Source organism: Anarhichas minor, unplaced genomic scaffold (assembly GCF_050575085.1).
Source record: "Anarhichas minor isolate MPS153535 unplaced genomic scaffold, ASM5057508v1 ptg000027l, whole genome shotgun sequence".
NCBI classification, from domain to species: Eukaryota; Metazoa; Chordata; class Actinopteri; order Perciformes; family Anarhichadidae; genus Anarhichas; species Anarhichas minor.
The window spans coordinates 14,934,984-14,951,643 of record NW_027466473.1 but is presented as its reverse complement, the minus strand read 5'-3'; the positions used below and the strand labels follow the sequence as shown (position 1 = coordinate 14,951,643).

The following is a 16,660-nucleotide window of genomic DNA, read 5'->3' as shown; positions in this document are numbered from 1 at the left end:
AGAGAATCCAAAGAGCCATCGACCTGTTCCTGACCTTCAATATGACGACTGTTTGGAGATAGAGCTCCGTTATATGAAATAAGTTGATTTCTCAAGCTTAACATTATGTTATTAATGGCACCTTCAAGGTCTATGAGGACAGTCCACACTTCTGTCTTTAACACCAACTGTGTCGGAATAATTATTTCAAATTCAAAAGGTTTCTAGAAGTATTTTACATATGATTAGGGGTGAGAGCAAAGCTCTGAGGCAGCTTTTACATCCCACAATAGCAGCCATCATCAAGTTAAGAAAAGAAGTATTTCTGTCTACATATTTCAATTTCTGGTCTTTCAGTCAGTAATACAATATTTAAAGAATGAGAGAAAGCGAACAATCGCATAAAGCAATAGTCCTACTAGTACCCTGACATACTCTGATGTATTTTAGGAAGCCTTTTGTAACATCTTAGCCAGGGACTACTGATGAAAAATGAATGTTTGTTTTTTTACCATGTGTGTTTATTAATTTACTTTGTCCCTTTCCCTCTCAAATAAACTGAACTACACTTAAAAATGTGCTGTGGAAGTCGGTTCTGACCAGGGAATCCAAATATGACTGTGGGAGATATTTATGTCTATAAAGCTAGTAAATATTGTGTACACCGTGTGCCATGCAGGACCAGCAGTGTGCAGGATTTCGTTTCAATAAAACACTATACCAGCCAATTTCACTGTTTGCTTCCTCTCGTCTCTCTGCCTGAAGGTGTGATATAGTGCAACCAGCTGCCGAAGGAGAGGTTTAAATAAAAACCTGCAGACTCTTGGCCCTTGATACTACACAGCTGAATGAATGAGGGTAGCTACACAGCCTGAAGGTCACTTATTATTAGCATTGTGTAACGGTAATGCGGTTTTAACTATGTGCACAATATGCTATTGTGCATTTGAGACATACCGTACAGGCACTCCATAACCACAATCAATTACAATGTGATTTGGTTTGTCAACCTTTACTGTTGCACCTAACCTTCAGACTGACAAAATGTGTTCCGTGTCCTACTGTAATGATGAGCCTCCTCCCACTTTGTATGATTTTTATATTATTTGTATTTTCATCATAGTTACAAAGGTTATTGCAGTTCAACGGTTTATAGTCAGCAGAGTTAAAGTGCAATGTTGTGCTAATCTGTGTACTCCTGCAGATGTATTTGCTGTTTCTCACAATGTCTCCACACATTAGCACTTTGACCTTGTGTTGTATTTAGAGAGACTGCAAGGCAGCGAATGTACAAAGGCCAGAGAAGCACAGAGACCCCACACAGTTTGTTTCCAATGTTTCGTATTAGTGCCCCCCAAAGGGTGAGAAGCATCTTTGATCTTTGAGAGAGGTTGGCAGGAGCAGGGAGAGGCTGACAGGGAGTTGGTCAACCAAAAGGGAAGCAGAAGGATTCTGTCAAGAGTGATCCACATCAGGAAACCTGAGCTGCCTGCTGAGGGAGAATGATGCTGAACCCTAAAGAAAGAATTAAACAGACTGTCCATGTCGCAAGAGATGGGCTTTTGCCACTTAAACAAGGTTTCTGGCTCGACAACCCATTGAGTAGAGAAACACTTTATAGTGTGCACATTTTGAGTTAAAATTATGTGAGATATTTGTTAAACATGTCACATTCCTTTTTCCTTTTTTTACCTGCAGGATCAAGGAAAAATTGGTGTCATCTTCAATGTGGGCACAGATGACATCACCATCGATGAGCCTGCTGTCATGGTAAATGACGGCAAGTACCACGTAGTGCGCTTCACACGCAGCGGTGGCAATGCCACTCTCCAGGTGGACAACCATCCAGTCATTGAGCGTTATCCACCAGGTAATGGACTTATGGGACAGACTATGTGGTTATATGAGACATAGAGAGATGGCATGGAGCATTTGCATTACTGAGAGAGGATTGCATGTCTGCCTATGAAACATAAATCCTTAAATGAGCGCTTGTGAAATCTACTGTTTGCCAAAGAAAATACTGTATATATATATATATATATATATTGGCAATTTACCTATCGCTCTATAAGCTATCTATGAAGTTGCCACAGATATTACTGGACATGCTATATTGCATAAACAACATAATTAATAAATTTGTCTCTAGCTGCCCAGTTAAGTATATCTAGCAATGAAGGAATTTCATCAGCCACTGTCCTTCTGGCAGCCAGTTGGGCCGACAGGTGGGAAAACATGCAGTTGATGAGAAAAATACAGAGTATGGCCCAACCGGCATCTATTTACAATAGATGTAATACTTATGTGGTTCAAGTTCTATATAAGTCTAAAATAATATTCATCTATTTGTTGTTAATCCACCAACCACTGGTCCAGGTCTAAAGAGACAGTTTTATATATAAATATGTTGCTATTAACTCAGCTGATAAATTCTTGTTGACAATAACAATTCTGTATTGAAAATGCTTGAATCTACATCCATCTGGTGAACTCTATCAAGGGGATCTTTCTATGATGTCTGTTTCACATGAACAGACGGATAGATTTGGCTGCATTTATACTGTTTTCTTATAGGGCTCAGCTCTATAATGACCAAGTCATATTAGTGTTATATATTTCAGTGTTGTGTTATGTTTGGTGCGCAGGTAACTGTCAGATTCTATTAATTAAAATATCATGCATATACATAAATACATTCATAAAAAGGAGGCTAAAAGTGTTATCTTGGTATATATTTCAGGTGTCATCGTGTCCTCCGCAACAAATTATCAATTCCATATTTGGAAATGATATTGATGCATTTTATTCTGGCCTACAGCTGTTGGAAAATTCTAATAAATTCAATGCATGGCATCTAATATGCATCCTATGTTGACTAGATCCGCAGAAGCTCAAAGGCAAACATACAAAACGACGACAAGCAGGAGATGCGTCCTGCGCACACAGATTCCCACTGTCCAAAAGGTTTAAAGCTCACCCACCATTGTGCACTCATACATAATATACACATAGACCAAAACAAACCACATACATAATGTTATTGCGACCGGCTGTGCTTTAACCTGCTCTGAACCAATCAACCAATTAACCTTATTTAGAACAGGTGCACCAGCTGGCATAGCGGGAGGAGACCAAGTCCCCTCTCTGCCTCCAGCTGGTGCTCAAAGCACAGACGCACATGTCACAGTTGTACATAAATCAAAAATTGTGTAATGGTGCTGGCCATGCGCGTAGTCTATTGATTCCATGTCAAGCTCCCACTCAGCAATCAGTGGTTTATGAAAGATTTCGAATGGTAAATGAATGACGCACATAGCAGCAATCATAAACACAGGTACTTGTGCTGTAAAGGGAGTGTCACAAAAGTAAAAGGAAACATAACTGATCTTTGTTTGGCTTTAAATGGTCATGAAATTTATAATCTGCATCATGTCTTAACATTTATGTAAGGCAAAAACACAGGGACACTGCTTTCAGCTCTCTAAAGGCTCAATAAATGCGTCACTTCTTTAAAACCTTCACTGCGTTAAAGCTTACAGTAAAAACATAGCACTTTAATCGTCATGCACTGTCATGTACTGTGCCTGCTTTTCCATGTTGCGCTGTAATCCTAATCCAGTCATTGTCCAACAACATGGTTGACTCCAAACGGTTATTTATTTCTTTATTCTTCATGACATTTGCATTCATAATATGTGGGCTGTAAGATAACCAGTTTTTTTATAAACTCTATATAGAACAAGGCATAATAATAATAATAATCAGACAATATATACAAAAATACAGTAATAAAAAACAGCTAATGCATAGTAATACATAAGCAATCATTTATGAATAGTGTCAACAAGAATTTACCAGTAAAGTCAGAACCTTGTGGCTGATGAATGACAGAACCTCTTCAGTGCTAGATCAGTACAATATTGAATGAAAAGTATTCATGGAACTAATATTAACTGGGCAATTCATAGTGTTAACGTTTGTATGAAACAATATATTTCCTGTAGTAGTTTCCATTCGATGAATTGCTCTTCTGTGTTTGCATGTGTTAAATAGAGAGCTGAAGTCTTGTGTCACTTGAGAGCAGCTTCTGTCCTATTAGCCCGGATTCCACCATGTAGTTTTGCATTTAAAAAAAAGTAATATCTTTCCAAATACTGAAATGAGGTATTGGTGTTAAAGCTGAATGTTTATCCACTACTGGATTCGTCTAGAAGTCTTGTATGAAGACTATCTTTTTTAGAATTCAACGGCTACAACTCCCATGATACAGACCTGCTGTCAATATCTCATGGGAACTGCAGTAAAAACACATTTTATATCACGTAGTATATTATAAAATATATTGTGGAACAGAAGTGGGGTAAGACTTTGGCCCTCTATAATGACTATATATGTATATATATATATAAATATAATATCTGTTTCTGCTGTAATTGTATCACTGTCTAAATGCAATAACTGTTTCCTGTCTTTGTTGAAGTGGCCGATTTTCTTAATGCTTTGTTTACCTGAATTAACCTCTTTTTTACAGTACATAAAATAAGTTTATATTTGACTGTAACTGGTATTTACTTAAGATTACGCTTTGTTTAAAAAATAGCTAAATAACTCTAACTAGTGTAGCACATTGTAAATAGCCTAAACGTTACTCTAATTAGTATTAACGCTGTGACTCATAATAACTAGATAACACTAAGTGAAGCACAAGTTTCTTTTAACTCACATCTGGGTTAAATTGATAACTTGTTAAACCTGCTAATGTTTCTAACCATGTGATCTTTCAGCTTGCAGACTTTAACCTTTAATCTGTCTCTCCAAATTCTTTGAAGGACACTATGATAATGAGCGACTGGCTATTGCCAGACAAAGAATCCCATACAGACTTGGTCGGGTAGTTGACGAGTGGCTACTCGATAAAGGTAAAAATTAATTGATGAATTAATTAATCCTTGAAACAACTACTAAATAGCCTTTCCCCTTGAGGAGGTGCAGTGCCAGAAGACAAGGTTGACAAGGATCAAGTTACCCACTTGTATACATCCGTTTTAATTTGACTTTCTATTGGCTATGAATTTTGATGAGCACAATATAGCTTCAAGTGAAAATAAGTGTCAAAGCAAAGGGGTATATCATACTTGCCTTTTATTCTTTGTCATCCTTACACCTTGTGGAAAAGCTGCACCTTAACAAAGATTTTAAACCAATAACTAAAAACACATAACCCTTGTCTAACCCTCTATCGTCCCTCTTAATCACTGTGTGTAATTAGATCCTGTGTGTAATTATTCTGCATAAATATCATTTAAATGCTGTGCAACATTTACATTAACACCAGTAAAACTAACATGTGACATAAGAAGACTCTCATTACTCCTAAACTGAATATTTTAAAACATAACTCCTAGATATGATCACACCAAATTTCATTTATTTTCCCTTTCTTGTTCCCTGCCACCTTGTATTGCCTTACCTACGTCGTATTACAACGGCCACGTCAGCGTGCCAAGTTGAATTTTTTTTTTTTATGCTGCAACAACACAGCCCTGACAGGCTGTTAAAGTAGATCGCTGTTTGCAGCCAATAACTTTGCTAATAAGTATTCTTCAGAGATAGGCCCATTACTGCAGTCCTCCTCCTCTGATGTAACACTGCTTATCAGTGAGGCTGCTGACAATGATGCTGTTAGAGATATCATTGCCCCTTTCAGGAAGGTGAAACCATTGGACAAGGGGGCGCCCGATGGCTGATTAAGTCAGTGAAGGGAGGGGTGTTTATCTTTTATTGTCATTAAGTCTGAAGTATAGTAAGACAGCCATTTTGATAATTTGCCCATCTCTTCAATAAGATTTGCATCCCTGCACCATCTGTTCTGGAGTTAAGAGATAAATAAATATCCTAGAAAAACATCTGCTCTTTTTTCCCTACTGATGAATGAAGAAACCCTCTCTGGTCAGTCTCTGTTTTGTCTTAAATTAATGTATTTATTTAAGTACTGGTACCAGGAAACAGCTTGCTAAGCCCCCTCCCTACTAGTTTAGTTATACCCAAGCTGCCACAAGAACAAGGTTATAAAGAGAGGCGTCTTCTTAGCTATCTTGTCTTTCTTAATTAACAAAACCAAAATCCAGTCAGAACGAGTTCCCAACAAGCATATCTGAAGAAATTTAGTCACAAGGTCTGATTCATTCTTCTCTTCTTTACGACTAGACTAGACAGTCTGAACCTTCTTTTATGTCAAAGATTGCAATGCCCCTTTGGAGTTATTCAACAGATGAATTAACAGTGATTCAACAATTTTACATATACATTTCAGTAATTTTCTACCACACCTACTGACAGTTTGCGAACTAGAGTCATAATTCTAAATGACTCTGTCCTATCAAAACACTTAAATAGACACCTAAATACATAACCCTCCTCTGATGGTTGTAACCTGCATGTGTAAAGTTTAAAACCATAAAGCTGCTAACTAACCCCCTTTTAAAGCTAACATCTAACTAAGTTTTAAATAAATTACTAAGTATCAGTGTTGTAATGAGCAAACCCACCTGGTTCACGTTATGTTCTTGTGCTCTCCTGTATAACTTCTGTATATCTGCTCCGCTGTTCTTTCCCTTTTTCCACCTCTTTCTTTCTCTATGACTCTGTCTGGTTTTAGGGAGACAGTTGACCATCTTTAATAGCCAGGCAGCTATTAAAATTGGTGGTCATGATAAGGGTCGGCCCTTCCAGGGTCAGATTTCAGGGCTCTACTACAACGGTCTCCAGGTGCTCAAACTGGCAGCAGAAAATGATGCCAGCGTACAGGTGGAGGGGAACCTGCGTCTTGTCGGGGACTCGCTCTCTGTGTTGACCACCGACACTACGTCCGCCACCCCGATGGCGGTGTCCGATATGTCTACCACAATCATGGAAACCACCACCACCATGGCTACCACCACCACCCGTAGGCAGCGATCGCCCAGCTTGAGGGAGAGCATATCAAAGGTCAGAGGGAGTATAAAGGAAGGCTAATTCATTGATAGTTTGAAGTTAATTGGTTTATAAGTTGGATGAGGGTTGTTGTCACCACTTTTCAAGGAGGTAAAGTGATTTTAATTCAATTCAATGTTTCAATAACAGAAAGCACTATAGCAATGGTTAATGGTTTTCAAATTAAGTCGTTTTTTAGAGATGGGGGCTTTGTGTTGTTTTTCAAAAAACTGTTATTGTTGCACATATTTAAATATACATTTTTAAGAACTTACATTGATGATCTGTTTTTCTATAGTATTGAAAATTAACTTCGGAAAAAGGATCTTTAATTCCTTCTTTAAAATTGAAAATGGTTAATTGAAAGTAAAATATCAAATATCCTTAAATTGGTCTCCTTTTCTGATTTTAAAGTTATTAAGACTTGAGCAGCGGTTAGGTATTCTCTTTTTTTAATCATGATAGAAGTTGCTGGTAAAGCTTGAAATATGAACACACCACAGAGGAGTCCCAAGCAGTTATTACCTATAGATATGCATATGGTCATCACTGGAAACTCAAAAGATTCTGATACAATGATAACATTCATATTTATAATTCAAATCAGATTTACCTAATTGTCAAATGCATTGCACAAATGTAAAATGACATAAGTGATAATTATTAGAATAAAATGTCACATAAATCCATGAAATAATTGTGTGCATGCAATTACAGCAGGTTTGGTCCTACATATCTGATCTTGCATAATGTGTTATTTATTTCCAAGTGTGCTAGAATAATAATAACATTTATGCTTCTATATATTTTCGAACTAGCACAGCTATACAAATAAGGCTTTTTATTGAATACATTTGAATTTTACTGCATCCAGAGTGGTGAACACTACCAACCAGCATTTCAAATGACTTGATTTAATCCCAATGTTGCAAACCTGCCAAATTGGAAGGATTTCAGCAGTTGTATTTGGAGTCCTGAGGTTTCAAAGAAAAATCTCCTTCCCTCTCCTATAAAAAGAAATACAGATTGCATTTTTCATTACATTATCTCTTATCCAGCTTCTCTCAAATTGCCTTCTCTGTATTTTCAATATATCTAAGTAATCCATTTATGAACCATCTGTTTCTCGCTCGGCTCAGGTATTCTGAGTCCACTGTGCACCCTAAAATGCAATTTAGACATGTTTCCTGATTTAGCAAATACAAATTTGTTATTTCAAAAATGAATATAAAGAGTTTTTCAAAGACCAAACTGTATGAATTAAATGAAAACATGCACAACATTTAGCCTACTGAGAATATCCTCTCCATCAGCAGTACTTTGTTTGTAAACAAATAAAGTCAGCCACGGGGGTGAAGGATAAAGAGCAGCTGCATATGAGCACATTTTGGATTTGTAGTCTCACTAGTCTTGCTCCAAGCAGAAACATAAAGTGGTAGAGTGCTGCATGTTGCAGTTTTTCCTCAAATAGGACAGTCAGCCAGCAAAAAACAGAACTCAGCACAAATCTAGATGATGGGAATGTTGAATGTGTATTTGTTAAAAACAACACAATTTCTCCATTTTCCTTTCAGCCGCAGAACTCTGATGATATTTTGGTAGCATCAGCCGAGTGTCCGAGTGATGATGAGGACCTTGAAGAGTGTGAACCAGGAACAGGTGGGTCAGCCATGGCAAAAAAAAGATGGGAGTACAGCTTTCATCCACCGGGATTGTAGACAAAACACACTGACTTCAAGCAGCCATAGTTATTTTCAAATTTTCAATTCTCCTTTTTCTGTTTCATGTATGCTGTCATTTATTCAGCGGTTTTGTCAAACAGCTGTCATCATTTGGATAGTTGTAACATATTCAACTAGACCAGGGGACTCAGTAGAGTGCAGATATTTGTCAGGTGTGTCTCCAAAAAACCACAGCTGTAATGTTTGATTGAATGAATACAAACCACAACTGCCCCCGATCTAGTGTATCAGATGCGTTTTTTACTCTGCACGTCTCACACAAAAGATGGGCTCTCATTTCAATCTGCACCGGCTCCTTGTAGCTAAACTGGAGTTCACTGTGTAACGCTTCATGGTGACTGTTTCAAGCCTCTGTTATACTGCATATACGGTCTCACGGACATGAGCTGATGCGGAATGTTGGCGAGAAAACGTTTAGATCTTCGTTTACTCCGTGCTGATTTCTCCTTTTGGCAAACCAATATTCTCCCAAACTGTAGGGTGCAATGTATCGAAAACTTTGTCTACAACATGGTTTCCGCCCATCCACATCTGCATTGCTCATTGCTCAGACAGGCGTATACCCACCGCACGTGATCCCCACGAAGGGACATGTCTGATAGTGTGACGTCACTTTGGCTGTGCGGACACTCTTCACCGTCGCAGATGAGTCAAGCATAAATCAAGCTTAAGGGCACATGCGCAAAAATCTGCCAGGTAAAGAGTAGTGAGTTAGCAGTCAATCAATCGCAGTGTGAAACAGTAAATAAAATACGTTGTCAATAAAAAAAAGTGTGAATCACTGCAACCACGAGAGGTCCTTGAGCATAGAGTCATAAAGGAGAACAAAAATATTAGGCTGATGGGTGCAGCAGTATAAAAGATTATCCGTGGACGGACAGACACAGATATGCACACGTATGCTCGCACACATACAATTGAATACATGATCTCCTGGCTGAGATAACTAGCATCAGTTCATCCTGTATATTAGCTTTTAAGGCATGTCTGTAACTCACCAAATTGGATGGAAGAAAATCTTTATGAAGTGTGCTGCAGTCATTAGGAGTGGAACACAGCAGACAGTAGATCAGGCTTGTGACACGAACAAGCTGTGGAACTTAGGCAGGAGTCTGCCTTATTATGGGTGCCTCAATTATTAATATGACCTTATCAGAATTGTTTGTTGTTGACTGGCCCTGCAAAGTGTGACTCAAATAATGATGCAAGAGAACCAAGTGACCCTATTACCTCGGAGTCAGATCAAAGGCAAATGTCTAAGTATTGTGTATACAGGAAAATAAATATATATATATATAGCTAAGGATATCAGGGGTTTATTTGGTGAGGAATCTACCTCCAAATAGTGATTGATAAACAGGACACACTGTTTGCTTTCAATAAGCCACAATATTACACGTCTGATTCCTGCATAAAATAACCTGTCTGTGATTTCTCTTGTCACCCCTTAACCCCTGCCTACAGATGTGTATACAGCAGCATGGCGAATTAATTTGCTGTTCTTTTGCTTGTTAATTGCTCTGTTTATAATATGCTCTTCATGCAGCTGCCGCCTTTCATGGGTCATCTTGTATGTTTGTGTCTACATGTGAGCTCTTTAATGTTCTTGCTGTATTGTATTATTTTTTCACAATATTACACATTCTCAATCTGCACAGCCACACACTGACTCCTTATAAGAATCGAGAACTGCATACGTCATTCAAGAATGGTGGTTTTAATTAGTTTTTCTCTTCATGTGCCAAATGTTGTAAATAATCTAAATTATAGAAGTCAGCGTAATATGTGTGATCACTATGAATAATATCACTGATAAGCCAGCTAATATTTGTTTAATTCCTCAGTAATATTCTACATAATGATCAGATTTTGCCTCTTTTTTAATGAGCGCAACTTTGCTGCCAGAATTAAAATGTTAATGCTGTTCTAATTTAGGATCCCCTACCTTTTCTGTTTCCTTTCTAGGAGGTGAATTAGTGTTGCCTATTATAACAGTGGATTCCCTTGAGCCCCCATCCATCGCCACCCGTTACCCTGTCATCCCTCCTCCCCCAACCCTCCTATCCCCACTTGAAACCACCAAAGAGTCCTTGATACTCCCTCCTCACCCTTCCTGCCCCCCGGACCAGGAGGACTGTGGTGACCCTGTGGAGGTCTCGGCCTTTGGCTCTGGGGAAATGACGGAATCAGATGACGAAGACTTTTACAATAATAAATCCCCAATGGTCACTGACAGGACAGTCCTTCCTCCACCTCCCACTGCTGGTGAGGGTGGAGCCCAGAAACCCCGTCCCATACCTCCTTATGTTCCCACCACCAACCCTGACCAGCTCCACATCCCCGCAGGCAAAATGAACACCCGTGACCAGGTGCTTCTGCCTCCTGCTCCTCCTTCCTCCCGAAACACACCAGGACTAACTTACCCCCCCAATTTTCCCCATGTGCCCACAGCCAACCCCACAGCCTCTGATGAAAAGAGCCAACCCGGTGCCGTGGAGGTGATCAGGGAGTCCAGTAGCACCACGGGGATGGTGGTTGGTATTGTGGCTGCTGCTGCTCTCTGCATTCTTATCCTCCTCTATGCTATGTACAAGTACCGCAACCGGGACGAGGGCTCCTACCAGACAGACCAGAGCCACAATTTTGCCAACAATTCCACTGTGGAGGGCAACGGAGCAGTAGTCAAAGACAAAAGCACAGCAACGGCCTCTGTGGCTAAGGCAATCACAAAGGGCAAAAAGAACAAAGACAAAGAATATTACGTCTGAGAAGGGATAATGACAGAAGTGTGGACTGAGACAAGAGGATGAGAGAGGATGAGAGAGGATGCTTTCGTTTCGCTCCCCGATTTTGTTGGGTCGACCATCAGAGAAATTTCACAGGCCACAAGAAACAACTGCACAAAGCAATGCTTGCTTTCGACAATTGCATTTTTTCTCAAAAGTCAAGGTTGCCCAGCTCCTATTAGTGAAAAAAATCCTCATATACAAGACATGATCTGACTAATTATCTGGGTCACAATGTGCACTCAGTCTGCATTCACCAATTCTTTGTTAGTGTATCATTTGTATGTCTTCAACGAGCGAGGCAGAGGCATACCCACTTTGGCTTTGTATATAGCATGGTACAGTGAAGGGCGTGCTGAGAACATCCGGACAGATTTGCCTAAATGTTTTCTTTGTACTTCTTTGTAATACTCTATCTCAAGTCTCAATGTCCCCATTATGATATATGAAGCAGAACAGGCCAGTTATTGAATTGTTATGTTAGATGAGCAGAGAGCACTGCAGTAAGTCTGACTACACTCGAAATAAAAGAAATAAATAAATAGTTTTAAAACTCCCCAGTGACTCTTCCTCTGTCCACAAGAGATGGTATTATGTTTCTAGTGCAGTATCATAAAGGAAGCATGATATTTAGCTCTCCGGGAGAAAAAGACAGCATTCTAAAGGGAATATTGAATCACTTAATATAGTCTGGGCAGTGAACCTTATAGTATGATGGATCAGAAACATTATTTATGTGAGATATCACAGTCAGTTTTCCCTGCCAGTATTCTAAATAGGGACAATTGTGAACAAGTCAGTCTACACCAGTGAAGGTATTTCTCTGTAAACATTGCTTGTAAATGTACATATAGAGGTTAGCAGATTGAAAAAGCATTGTGTACGCAGGGGAGCAGGTGTGAAGAAAATGAACGTGCGAGATGCTCTCCCCCCCCACACACACACACACACACACACGCACGATAGTGCAATGACATCAAAATTGCTGCCGCCCGAACTTCACAAGACTTTGGGGGGAAACCTCGTTTTGAGGTTTATCTTGTTGGAGCAACCTCCCTCACCAGAGGCTGGATCACTCTTGATCTCCTCCTTTCTCAAAACTGTTATGGGATCATTTAAAAAGCACACAGAAAATGTGTCTTTGAGACATAGATATACCTTGTAAAGCAGCCAAACATGTATTGTTTTTTTCTATCAGTTACTAAAAGACTATCCTATGAGATGAATAATTGAAGGTTTGTGAATCGTATTGATATTTCTCTGATATTTGATGTATCTTGTTACCACTCCTCTTGACACGTTACATTTTTAGATTGCCTTTTACTTAAATCCAGACAAAAAGCACACTTTCCTCAGATAGCCGCAAATACCTTTTGTTTTTGCATTATTTACGGTTCAGATTATGCAGAGAAAACACAAGGATGGAAAAAAACAAATGGTTTTTTTTGTTGCATTGTGCATTTTTTTATGTGCTGAATCTGTTACTCAATGGATCTGATAATATAAAGCCATTTTCTCTGTTGAATTATGTCTACATTTACTTATTCATGCTCTGTGATTTCCTGTTATTTTTTATGAAAGTGCCATTCAACAAGAGCTGCTCAGCGTTCAGAAAATATTCCATTCCTCACTCATTGCTATTGTATAGTGTTCATGTGAAATGGATCTTATTAATATATGTACAGAACGTGGATAAAGATGAAAATACACTTGATTATATACTTTGTACACACCTGTGTTGTGTGTTGCTTTTTTTTTAGATTCACAAAGAAAATGCACTTTATTTGCCCTTCATTATTGAACACAGACAAAAATGAATTGAAAGGTGAAGGGGATTCAGAGTGACTGACATGAATTAGGATTTCAGGTACAGTTGTGGTATAAATAACGGTATACGGCCACCATTTTTTAAAATGAATGTTATGTACTTATCTGTCTACTCGTGATTAAGCTTTTGGAGTTGTGAATCTATTAGGATAAAATAAACAATGAATTATAAATTAAGCAATTTTATAGGGGTCACACTTTGCTAACAAGACAAGTTAACACGTTTAACATGAAACAAAATGCATTTTACATCACATTGCAGGTCATGATGTGTTTTAAAAATGTGTCTTACACTTCAGTTTCATCATCATCCACTCTCTCTCTCTCTTCTCTCTCTCATCCTCCCTCGGGCGCTGCGTAGTTCTGGTGTGTTAGTGATGCCTGAATGTCCAGTATTTATTATAAAATAAAATGTTTAATTGTTACCGCTGCACCTTACACCTGCTGCTGTCTAGATCAGGTCTCCAATTAAAAAATAATATTTGACTGAGGCTGATTTGGACAGGCTGCTTGAAATACCCTAAATATTAAGCCATTTGAATCCCGGTAAGGGCCACTAATGATTCACAGCAAAGTGTGATAGGGTCAGCTCATGGCCTTTGTTGAAAGTGACATAGTTTGAGTACATTTTTAACAGTGGTGTATAGTTACTTGTAGTAAAAAGATGTGCTGGTCTGCCAGACAAAGAGAAAAAAACTCTAAATGTCGGGCGGTGATGGAGCCAGTTTTGTGGGAGCTTGACCTATATTAGGGGACTAGAAAGTCAGCATATATCGGCCTCTGTTGCATTGATTTTATTCATTCTTTCTTTTCCATCGGTCTCTGCACTTTCCTAAAATGCAATGCTAAATTTCTGGAGAACTCCTTTTATATGTAGAGAAAGATATTGTAACTACCATATTGAACATTGTTAGTCACAGAGTGACATACCATACCACTATTGACGTTTACAGCATTTTGTCTGTATCACATGAATCCGTTTTTCATAATTGCTTTTTGTCCAGTAAATATTAAACTATAATATGCATATGTATGCTTTCCAGCATAAATTGTGTTATATGCACAATACGCAAATCAAGGCAGAATATCTAATTATCCAAAGGTATTACCGTAATTTCATTAGCCCTGTCCTCTGGATTGCTTTGTGTCCCTACTTGCTGGTTATTTCCAGTAAAAAAAAAAGATCAGCATTCTGCTTAACATCCTCAACCATCTCTTGGATATAAATGAAAATCAGTATGCTTGTCAGGAGTAGCATGTTTTGTGTTGTTTGACTACCCCCTGCTGAGAACTCAAGGAACTGTAAGATGGAGAAAAGGGTTAACTCAGAGGTCCACATCACTAAACACCAGAGTGATGTGATGTATAGGCTCTAGTTGCCCCCACTAAAGCAGCCATCATTTATTCTGTGAGAGCAGATGAGGTTTATCACTAAAGACAGGAATTTAGAGGGATTGTATTTCAAGCCAGCAGGGTCAGCTGTCCCATTAGCCTATTTGGACTGAGACTGATGGGGAACAATCCTGTGGGCTAAGTGAGGTGTGGTGTCAGTGCAGGTCTAGTCTGATCTGTGCTGACAATGGGTATCAAGGGGAGTGGTTGCAGGACACGATAAGCCACTACAGAGCATTGCTGAGATGTCACAAGCCTAATTCAACAAAACAGCTGTGACTAGAGAAGCCCAGATGACAACCGGTATGTTGCATCCACTCTGACCTATACCTCTGTTCCCCTAACATCCAAGCCAGGTGTGAGTATTTGCCCTATAGTTTTTCTGAGCTTATGAACTGTTAAACATCGCTATTTGTAGAATATAATTTAGATTCAAGGTTGTTATAAATTACATTGTTGGGTCCAAGCAAAAAAATGCGGCAGTGGTGGAATGTAACTAATTCTCTGATTGCATTATTATTCCTTCCCCATGTAAAACTGTCAAACCAAACAGAAGACTGGCCCAAGATGGTAAAGGTGATGGGGTTCGTGTGAGGCCACTATCTCTTCAGTTGAAGGGAAACATAAAACTCAAGAGACTGAAGCTGTTTCTATAAACAAAATTTACCTTTTGGGCTATTTTTCTTGCAATTAAGATAAATCAGTGATCATTGTTGCCGAACGATACCTCACACAGGTCAGGATCACACACCTTCATAAAAACAGCCCCTGCTGGTGCTCGACACCATCGATATACAGTGCCTTGCATAAGTATTCACCCCCCTTGGATGTTTCATCCTTTTGTTGCTTTTATACATGAAATAATGGTCAATATAATTTGGCTTTTTTGACAAGAATTTGCAAAAGAAAACTCTTTAATATCAAATTGAAAACAGATTTTTACAAAATAATGTAAATTAATAAAAAATATTTAAGTTAAAGTAAATGATTGCATAAGTATTCACCCCCTTCAGGTCAGTATTTAGTAAATGCACCTTTGGCTGCAATCACAGCACTGAGTGTGTATGGATGTGTCTCACTCAGGCTGGCACATCTGGACACTAAGATTTTTCTCTATTCTTCTTCAAATCAGCTCAAGCTCTGTCAGGTTGCTCAGGGATCGGGCGTGAACAGCTCTTTTCAAGTCCAGCCACAAATTCTGGATTGGATTGAGGTCTGGACTTTGACTTGGCCACTCCAGAACATTCACCTTGTGGTCTTTGAACCATTTCTGTGGAGCTTTTGCTGTATGCTTGGGGTCGTTGTCTTGCTGGAGAATAAATCTTCTCCCAAGTCGTAGTTCTCTTGGAGACTGAGTCAGATTATCCTCCAGGACTTGGCGATATTTTTCTGCATTCATGTTCCCCTCTACCTTTACAAGCCTTCCAGGGCCTGCTGCTGAGAAGCATCCCCAGAGCATGATGCTGCCACCACCATGCTTCACGGTGGAGATGGTGTGTTTGTGGTGATGTGCAGTGTTTGGTGTTCACCAAACATAGCGTCTAGTCTGATGGCCAAAAAGCTCACTTTTTGTCTCATCAGACCAAAGAACCTTCTTCCAATTGACCTTGGAGTCTCCCACATGCCTTTGGGCAAATTCTTTCTACAGTGTCTTTCTCTCCCATACAGCTTCGACTGGTGAAGAACCCGGCCAACAGTTGCTGTATGTACAGTCTCTCCCATCTGAGTCACTGAAGCTTTGAACTCCTTCAGAGTGGTCGTAGGTGTCTTGGTGGCCTCCCTCATCAGTCCTCTTCTTGCCCGATCACTCAGTTTGTGAGGACGGCCAGCTCTAGGAGATTTAAACAAGTGCCATACTCCTTCCATTTCTTAATGATGGACTGAACTGAACTCTGTGGGATGTCCAGTGAGTTGGAAATATTTTTGTCGCCATCTCCTGACTTGTACTTTTCAATGACC

The 16,660-nt window shown here is 39.2% G+C and overlaps 1 protein-coding gene across 19 annotated transcripts in view; it reads left to right on the top strand.

The window, feature by feature from the left end:
- Positions 1 to 11,464, top strand: part of LOC142960000 (neurexin-2-like) — an 85,210-nt gene extending 73,746 nt beyond the window's left edge. For 4 of the 19 annotated variants that reach the window (XM_076101554.1, XM_076101549.1, XM_076101551.1 and 1 more), the window contains 6 exons: positions 1,678 to 1,849; positions 4,812 to 4,901; positions 6,641 to 6,969; positions 8,535 to 8,617; positions 9,045 to 9,049; positions 11,148 to 11,464. In XM_076101554.1, coding sequence (XP_075957669.1) covers positions 1,678 to 1,849; positions 4,812 to 4,901; positions 6,641 to 6,969; positions 8,535 to 8,617; positions 9,045 to 9,049; positions 11,148 to 11,464 — 996 coding nt within the window. Of the gene's footprint in view, positions 1 to 1,677; positions 1,850 to 4,811; positions 4,902 to 6,640; positions 6,970 to 7,457; positions 7,472 to 8,504; positions 8,618 to 9,044; positions 9,050 to 10,584; positions 10,598 to 10,661 lie in introns of all 19 variants that reach the window. The other 15 variants (XM_076101563.1, XM_076101556.1, XM_076101555.1 and 12 more) reach the window with 7 other exon arrangements.
- Positions 11,465 to 16,660: the final 5,196 nt, after the last annotated feature.